General features: G+C 34.0%; 1 protein-coding gene across 1 annotated transcript; it reads right to left on the minus strand.

The window, feature by feature from the left end:
* Positions 1-1,577: 1,577 nt before the first annotated feature.
* LOC145013311 (cyclic nucleotide-gated ion channel 17-like) lies at positions 1,578-6,579 on the minus strand. The gene is made up of 7 exons (XM_078972114.1): positions 6,087-6,579; positions 5,211-5,790; positions 4,891-5,103; positions 4,511-4,806; positions 3,817-3,928; positions 3,277-3,513; positions 1,578-2,502 (listed from the first exon to the last, which is right to left on the minus strand). Exons 1-7 carry the CDS (start codon positions 6,113-6,115, stop codon positions 1,774-1,776), a joined length of 2,196 nt encoding a protein of 731 aa, XP_078828240.1. The 5' UTR covers positions 6,116-6,579; the 3' UTR covers positions 1,578-1,773.
* Positions 6,580-9,936: the final 3,357 nt, after the last annotated feature.

A 9,936-nucleotide genomic window follows, 5' to 3' on the forward strand; every position in this document is an offset into this window, starting at 1 on the left:
TTTAAAGATGGTGTATTTCGTCTGATCAATAAAAGAGATCTTCTACAATTTGGTGAGAGAGACATTCACACGTTGGTGGCTCATCAAATCATTTGTTAGCAAGAAGTTCTAGAGCCAGCTGCTAAAGAATTCACAAGCATGATCTCTGAAATTATCAGCAAGAAGACGTGGCTGGGGGCAATGGGAAGATCGGATGTGTTGGTCGTTGAGAAGAATTGAGCTTATGCTAGCCTCAAACCAAGGGGGAGAGTGAAAGGTCATTATTTTGTGGTTTGGGCTAGGCAATCATTTGTATAAGTCTTGTTAGGTTCTTGGTTGTGGTTTTAGCTATTTTGTTGAGTTTATGATCAGTATTGTGTATACGACCGTAAACAGGTTTACAGTCGTAAACATGTTTACGACCAACCTACCCCTATATATAGGGTGTGTCAGATTCGTGTTAGGTTGTTGACGAATCAGAGAGTCTTTATAGTTTACAACCCCAGGGTGTATCAGACGTTTATTTGATATATAAAACGTGTGCATGCTTGGATTGATTATGTTCTCTACTACATTCTTATTTGATCGATTGGTATTTGTTTGATTACTGTTGGATTCACTGTTTTGGGACTTACAAACCCGATGGTTGACTAGACTCACAGTATGTTGTTTGTGATTCTATGTGTATTGCTGTGAGTATGGGTATTTTGGGGGAACTCACTAAGATTTCGGGCTTACAGTTTCAGTTTATTGTTTTAGGTACATCGGGGGATCGCGGTAAGGCAAATGCGTGATCATACAATTCCTCACATTTTTGTTATGGTTTCTAGGAAAACTCATATATAGACTATTTTGGAAACAAAATTATAATAACTATTGATTTAAAGTGTTTTTGAAAAGTTTAATTTCGGTTCGAATTTTTTGGGTGTTACAAAAATACGTAAAGATATACATATAAAAAACATAAAAATACAATAATACAAAAAAATAGATATAGATATGTAAAAAAATATGTTTATAAATTACATAAAAATATGGACGAAATCTGCAAAAAATCTCATTATTTTCGAAAAATTAACAATTTTGCTTCATGACCTGCCGAACATGTCAAAAATAGCTAAAGTGAATAAATTAACCGATTTATTGGGCTTTTCTATTCAAAATGTGAAAAAATCACAACTTTTTTTGTTCAAAAAATAAAATTTAAGCCTTTATTGGAACTTTGTCCAAAATATTGGAACTTTTTTAGAGATATTCCTATTCGGAGAGGTTTTCATTGTGGATTTCACCTTGTAATTTACCTTTTATACAAACTATTTTTCAATTTCATTATTTTAAATGTTTTCTTATATATAGCATTACAAATTACAAATAGGGCACCTGAATCCTCCTATAATACATCCATTTCAAGTACACATGTTCACTTTTATCTTTTTTATTGAAGTATTTTTCAGTTTATTTTTTTTTAATGTTTTATTATTAATAACATTACAAAGAGGGTACCCGATACACATGTGCAACTGCATAAACCACCCCTACATGTTTCAAATATACATATACATTCAACATTATCGTTTCTAATTTTAATTTTCAAAATATTTGTGGACTAGAGACATTTTTCCATTAGTATAAACAAACTTCTAGCCATGAAGAAGCCAAAAGGCTCACTTTCACCTCTACATTTCACTTGCTACTTGATACAACAACAATACTCATATATTACAAACTTCTATTAAAAGCTTGTTTTCAAAAGATTTAAACCAAAAACAATGTAAACTTGTGATTCATTGTCTTTTAACTAACTTCCGAAAAATCCGGTTCTTCTGGTTTCTGCAACTTAAGCCTATTCGCCATCCCCCTTCTCGTATTCGCCGCAAATCTTGACGCCAAAATTGTCACCCCAAGGTTTGACTTTACTTGACCACCTGCCACACCACCACCACCACCACCACCACCCGCTTCTTCTTCTTCACCCTCACGTTCTTCCTCATCCTCATGCTCTTGTTCATCATGGTCAACAAAAGACTCCATGGTCAACAAATTCTTCGCCATCACCCTCCTTTTATACCGCCTCCACGCCGCCTGAATAAAACAAGCCGCCCAAGTCCGCCAATGATGCGAATAATGCCTAAAAGTATGTTGCAACTTCTTACTATGCAATCTTCTAAATTGATTAGCCACAAATTTCAAATCTTCTGCTCTTAACGCAAACGCTTCAACTTCCGTGAGTGATCTAACGGTTCTTGTCGATGATGGTAAGTTGACCGTTGACTTCGGGTGTAGGGCCCACGCGAGAAGCTCTTCACCACAAAAGTCACCCGGCCGCATAATAATCGAATTGAAGAACCCCGTTCGGCCTCCATTCGTTGTTGAGCTTTCGAGGCGGCCCCGGATTATAAAAAACATTTCGGTTACAGGGTCGCCTTCGCGGACTATGTACGCGCCTTCCGTGCTTAAAGAGGACACGAGACGTTCGCAGATTGCATCGAGTAATTGGTCATCCATTTGCGAGAAAAACGGGACCTACCATATCAAAATAATGCAGTGTGATGAGAATTTTGTATATACCCTTCTTAAACATCAAAATATCAATGGTAATATTTAAAATATCCTCCATCTATAACATGACAATATTTAACAATAACAAAACCAAGCAATCAATGCATGCATTACATGGAGAGGGCTGAAGATGAAGCGTTTTGTTTATCAATAGAGCGAAATTCCAACAATTTAGAAATAGACGTCCCATTAGTATAGAGTTAGGGATAATATGGTTAAAAATTTTAAGGGAAATATACAAAAAAAGTCTCAAACTTTTAAAAAAAGTTTCATTAAAGTCCTAAAAGTTTTTTTTAAACAGAAAAGTCCCATTATTTTGAGAAAATCATATAATTTGTCATTTGCTGTTCAAATATAAAAAATAACTTTTTCGTTAATTTGGGCAAAATGTTAAATAATCGGGACTTTTCTGTTAAAAAAAAAAAAAAAACTTTTAGGACTTTATTGAAACTTTTCCCAAAAGTTTGGGACTTTTCTGTAGATTTCGCAATTTTTAATTATTATAATAATTCTAAGATATAAAAAATGATTATAAATTATTAAAAGCATTGTAAATTTTTTTTGGGCAAATATGATATTAAGAAATTAAGTTGGACAAATATGATATTTTGATGTTTAAGAAGGACATGATAGCAATAATCCTTGATACTGCTAGGCCAGATGCCCTTTGGTGTAAGGAAATGTAAATAGTTTGATATTATGCATGAAAAGAAGTTATTAAAGATTTGGAAAATATACCCGACGAACGAGGTCTAAGCATAGGTGGCGTTGAATATCCCTACGAAGATCCGCGGGTAATCCATTAAGGATAACATCTTCATGGACTCCACGGGTCGCCACCCACTTGTATTGAACAAAACGCCGAACACGTTTTCTCAAATCTTCTGGAAGCTGACGATGCCTCATCCATTCCTCTGTGTCTCTTCGCCTGAGTCTCCATTCCTCAAGTCTCATTGTTAATGACTGCAAATAGGTCTACATAACAAACGCCAATTAGAGCTAAATGAAACAAATTGCAACGTACTATTGTTAAAGTTACTTAATTTTAGTAACAATCACTTAAATGCCAAAAAAGAGATTTAGAAATAATCTATCAAGGGAATCTTGCATTTTTTTTTGGGTATACTTGAAACAATATTTGTTGTAGTTATTTAATGGATGGGAATATTAAGCAGTATGAATGTAGACTTATTAATGCATGAATCTTTTTTCTTAAAGAGAGATTATGTGGATTAAATTTACACGACTTAAAAAAAGTAATAATTTGTTTCCACTTACCTGCATATTGCCAATCAAATGTGCAAACAAAACAAGACCAACAATGGCAATGAGTATTGCAAATGATGTCTCCCCTATGAATGTGCTTGTTGACAAGTTTTGCCCATATGAACTGGAAAACAACATAAAATCAAATTCACCAAATAATTAGTTATTACTATTATACCCTACATCTAAAGAATGGTTTCAATTTCAAAATGTCAAACTTCCAAGATTATATTTAAGCATATTGGTAGACCTCCAATCAAGTTTATTTATGCTAGAACTAGAAGGAGAGAGAATTAAGAAGAACTGCTATCCTTTATGTTAGTGAGGGGCAAAAAAGTCTTTTCCTGTTATGAGCAAAACTAAGGGAGAGATCTAGCCTCTCGAAAGCTAGGAGACTATCTTGTAATCATTCAATTTGTTTTTCAATCATTTGATTCAATTCTAAAAGTGCATAGCACATACACTTTAAAGTTCAAAGATTAAATTTTGGCCATTAAATTATCTTGTTGACAATCTTTTCTTTAAAAAGGTTTTTTTTTGTAAAAGCCACCCAACAACATTGTACTTTTAACTTCTTTTTTTCTCTTATTAGCACATTATACTTTGAAAAAGTCACACAATTACAACAAAAGTACATTATTGACTTATTGTTTCTTGCATTTAACCCAAATAAACAATCAAAAAAACTTAAAAGAAACACATATACCTTAGTTGTTGTAATCCCCACCACAAACAATAGAAGTACTTATGAAAAATACTTGAGGAAATCACATTTTTCTGCACTGCATTTTGGAATATTCCATACTTAAAAGGCAAATCATCATCACCTGTACACTGCTCAAAAACATTTGTCACTTTTGCCCAATTTTTTCTCTCAATATCATTGATTGTGCTACAATCAAGATAACTAGCTTTACATGATGCTTTTTCATCATTGCAAATAGATTTCCAACATGACAGGTGTCGATCAATTGATAACAAATACCATGCTGCCCCCAATACCTAATTATGAAAAAATCGATAAATTGTTATTATTTATATTAAAAGGGTATATACTATATACAAATATAAAATTATTATACATACATGACTAGCCAACATGTATAACATTAAGTTATATGCAGCTCCTGCCCAAGCTGTTTTTGTTACAACTCCAGTTGCTTTGACTAATTCAGAACTTAAAGGAAAGATTAAATATAATCTTGGAATATATTGTAAAAGAACAATCAAAGCAAGGGCATTATTATTGTGATTGGCTTTCGAGTTTCTTGTTGCAGGTATAATGAACCATATAACAATCTGCACAAAATAACAAAATGTTAAAATCCAACTTCAATTAACACATCAAGAATGTAAAAAAAGAAAAAGAATTGTTACAATTTTGGTACAATTTTGTTACAAAGTACCTGAGGAAGAGGGAGAGTTGCAATTAGATCAATGAAGAAATCGGTTCTAATGTATCTTTTAGCAATCTTTTTTGGATCCATAACAAGTTCACCTCTTCCAAAAACACGTGAGCTAGGGGCAATGTAAGCTGTTCTAAACTTAATTGCAACATGTAACATGTAAAACAAATCTGCTAATGTCCGAAAAGTAGTCACAACAATTCGGAGATTTAAATCGGTTTTCACACACCAAGACTCTTGATTTTCTACTATGCCAGGTAGATAAAAGTATAATGGATCGATAAATAATGCCAACAAGCATGAGACTATGAAAATTCGGTTCCATTGTAACACAATCTCACTACCAGGATCAAGTATTCGTTTCTGCCATGGCTCATGATCTTCAGGGAATAAGTTGCTTGTTGTTGTTATTGTTGTTGTTGTTCCATGTTTAGGGTTTGTGGGGAGATTGAGTTTTCCCCTAACTGGTAATTTTAGCAGGGTGGATTGACCATTGTACCCTGAAGATGACTTTTCAAGGTGTAAAGGCTCGGTTTTTCCCCATATAACATCGTTATTTTGTTTGCCATTAGCATAAAACCTGCAAATATGATCATGAATGGGGTTTTAATTGAAGTTGTTTGAATCTATTTGTTGCTAGGCATAAAAACAAACACTTGGATGGCAACGAAGAACACCACGTTAAACCATACAAAAAGTAGATTTGTTGTTTCATGATTCATGCATCTTTTCGTTTCGTAAATCTGAGTAAATTAAACGAGAATTGTAACAGAAGATCGAATTTTGAAGAACACCAACTTTGTTTTCTCGTCGATAGGATTGAAATTCCAAATATATAGGAAGGTAAGAAAAAGAAAGGCTTAGATCAACACCAACCTGACGAGCTTCTCCTTGTTTAGCTCCATGGGAGCTTGAGTTGAAGATTTAAGAGTAATAGTCAGCCGCCAGTCACGAGTCACCACAGGCGATTGAAAAATGATAAATACATACTCATACAGAAACGAAGATCATCGTTGAAACAGAAGAAGCAACGAAGCTCAAGAAAAAATCAACAACCAGCAGAAAAAAAAAAGATTGAAAAAGCGGAAAAACCCTAATTGAATCACTGTTGTAGGTAAATCTTCATTGGTTTTGGGGAAACTTCAGAAACGGGGAAAGAGTGAAAGTGACGATCGATGAGCGAGCAATTATTGAGTGAGATGGGTAATGGATTTGTTTCCAGAAATCGTAAAATATGGTAGGAATTTAAGAATAATCGGTTGTTAAAGACACATTCTAGGAATGTTAAAAGGGTATAATCCGATGTGATTAAAGAAAGCAAATAACGAATTCTTACCGATAATGAAGCAGTGTGATTTGTGGGAAAGGTAAAGTAGAAAGGTGAAAGAGCATTAAAGAATAAAGATTTCGAAAATGGTGTCTGAATCACGAGTAAACCAGTGTGGGAGCAAGTGAACAGTGGGCCCAGTCATCGTTGTTGACCCACGAGTCACGACACTATAAGTTAAGGGAATTTTCTGAATTTGATAATTCTTTAATTAGCAATGTTTACAATTTTATATCATTGTATTAGTAATGTCTTATTTATGTCAAATTAATTAATGTGAACACTCAATTTTTCAACAAGACTATGATTAGAATAAACCATTTGTAATATATTAATCATCTCATGTTCATTTGATCATTGGATCTTAATTTTGTGGCCAAACTCAAAATAGTTCTAACTTGTTTTTCTTGTGAGTAATACAGGTTTAGTTAGAGGGATCTAGAAATTTTTTTATATGCAGCAAAATAAAGTTCCAAGTGTTACAAGAAAGTTAAATTGAACGGTACTACTGCTAATTACAACTAGTCAACTACCATCACCACTTAACCACAACCATAACCATAATTGTTGGAATATGGTGGTTTTTTATAAAACAAATGCCAAAGAAGCAAAATCAAAATATATACCATCATATTGCATCAAGGATGACAGGCTCATATATCTGAATGCAACAAAACCTAAAACCCTACAAAAATAGTAAAATGGTATCCTTTTTGTTGAAACAGTTCATTGCTTTCTTTTGTATAATCGGAGCCTAAACCAGAACTTTTATAATGTGGAATAGGGATGATATTCGGGTCGGAAACGGACCGAACCAACCCGAACCCGAATAACCCGAAAAGCGAATAAGGGTAATTGCATGAGCTGAAAATCGAACCACATAACCAATACGGGTTCGGTTCGGTTCGTGTATTAATCGGTTCGGTTCGTGTATTAATCGGTTCGTTTCGGTTATTACCCGAATAGCATGTATAAGATAATTAAGGACCTAATATTACCGACTAAACCGTGTTAGGATTCCATAACCCGAATAGTAGAATAACAATGTACTTTTATACGTCAACGTAAAACATTCAAAGACTAACATAACACAATAACACATTAAAAGAATAACATTTACATAGTAGATTAACATAAGGAGAATTAATTTCTTACTTGAGTTTCTTGAGTTGGCGTCTAATTTTTCATAACTAGACAAAGTAGGAATTCGTGAATCCTTAGAGACAATAGGAAGGGTCGATTTTTGAAAGTTTGAAACAAAAAGGAAGGATCAACATAAGTGATTTCAAGTTTGGAAATAGTTGAGAAGATTGGTCAATTTTGAAATGAAAATAACGAGCATAGGTTTTTTTTCCCGTTATGAACGACGAGGACAGAAGTATGAATTGTGATTTTGATTTATGTCGATAAGAGAAAGGGGATGAGGAATGTTTATTCGGGTCGGGTATTTAGAACCGAATAAGCTCTTATTTGGGTAACCCGAACCGAATAAGCATAATATAGATACCCGAAACCCAAATCAAATTGCTCATTCGGGCCTAATTCAGTTCGGTTCGATCAGGTTTCAGTTCAGTCCGGGTTTTCGGGCCAAATTCTCATCCCTAATGTAGAAGCACCCCAATACCATAATCAAGCAAAAAACAACATCCTTACTCTTGCTTGATGTTAAAATGAGCCTAGAAAATGATGTTGTCTAGCAAACAGTGGAAGAGTTTTGGGAGTCTATGGAGTTAATCTCGACAATTCAACCGTACATAATGTTGGCATGGATGTTAGGAAACCTGTATCCAAAAATCTAGACATTTCGACCATTAGATCTTTGAAAAATAACCAAACAATGCACTATGTCTTCACAACAAATGCCAAAGAAGCAAAATCAAATAAGTTACCATCAGGTTCATATCTAAATGCAACAAATAAAACCCTAGAAAAGGGTAAAATGGTATACTTTTTGTTGAAATGGTTCATTGCTTTCTTTTGTATAATCGGAGAGCCTAAACGAGAACTTTTATAATGTGGAATAAGGATGTTATTCGGGTCGGAATAGGATCGAACCGCCACGAACCCGAAAACTGAATAAGAGTAATTGTAAGAGCCGAAAACCAAACTAATTAACCAATACAAGTTCGGTTTGGTTTGGGTATTAATCGGTTCGGTTCAGTTATTACCCGAATAACATGTATAAGATGATTAAGAACCTAATATAACTGAATAAACCGTGTTAGGATTCCATAACCTGAATAACAGAATAACAATGTACTTTTATACATCAACGTAAAACATGATGGGTTTTGAGCATTCTAACACTCCTATGGTGTACATGCAACCCTATAAACCTTTGATCCATGTTTTCTCTATTATAAATGTAAATATTCAATATTCCAAGGTTTCATACTAACTAGCATAATAAAAAGTATATATAATACAATAATCTAGTAGAATGACATACCTTTTGATGGAGCTTGAAGTCTTGAACCTTTAAGAGCTTAGTGCCCCCAAGTGTTGCACCTCAAATGGAATCACACAACACCAAAAACACTTGGAATAACTAGAGAATAAGGATACTTAGGTTCCTTCTTATGAAATCGGCCTTGCCCTTTTTTCTATGCACTAGTGCCAATTTCATGAACCAATGACCTCTTTATATAGTGTGGAGGATTAGGGTTACATTCATGTAAACCCTAATACCCATGACCTTTCATTTCCATAGGATCCATGGGCTAAAAACTTCATGGACTATCCATGCAAGCTTAGCCCAACCTAAATGAACTTAGCCCATCATATATGTATAAGAGTCCATATTTAATTAGTTCCTTTTTTATCACTAAATTAATTATAAATTAATTCTTGATTAATACTAATTAAATAATATGATTTCATATTAATATATTAGAGCTTATAATATATTAATATAAATCGTAAGCATCCTTTTTCTCATTTAGTCTATTCAATTGTTCCAATGCCATGAAACCCAAATGGACCATGCTACTTTCGGGTCGAGTACATACCAATAATAGTTATGAACTTAAACATCTAATCCAACAGTCTCCCACTTGGATAAGTCTAAAACTATTATTACGTATGACTCCAAGATCCCGACTAGAAATTGTAGCTCTTAAAGCCGCTGCCGAACTCTAAACTAGTCAAATGACTTGTCCATTAGATAAGGGATCATATATTTCTCCATTCTAGATATCATATGGACTGAGACATGGATTATAATCATTCTCTCTGTCCATTTGTTGTTTCCCGATTTCCGATTTATGACGACTGACTAATTGAACAAATCAAATCAGTCCAGGCTTGGCCAAGTTCTTAGGGGTGTCATCACTAAATCATCGAGGGACCCATAGATATCACTTTTATCCCTCCAAGGGTAAAAGGAATGGATAAAATTTG

Source organism: Lactuca saligna, chromosome 8 (genome assembly GCF_052625555.1).
Source record: "Lactuca saligna cultivar CGN05327 chromosome 8, ASM5262555v1, whole genome shotgun sequence".
Classification (NCBI taxonomy): domain Eukaryota; kingdom Viridiplantae; phylum Streptophyta; class Magnoliopsida; order Asterales; family Asteraceae; genus Lactuca; species Lactuca saligna.

Excerpts from the sequence above, each read along its gene's own strand:
- LOC145013311 (XM_078972114.1), bottom strand. The coding sequence starts at position 6,115 with ATGGAGCTAAACAAGGAGAAGCTCGTCAG. Across the intron at positions 5,791-6,086 it reads AACAAGGAGAAGCTCGTCAG|GTTTTATGCTAATGGCAAAC; the intron begins GTTGGTGTTGAT and ends TCATATTTGCAG. Across the intron at positions 3,514-3,816 it reads ATTTGATTGGCAATATGCAG|ACCTATTTGCAGTCATTAAC; the intron begins GTAAGTGGAAAC and ends TTTGTTATGTAG.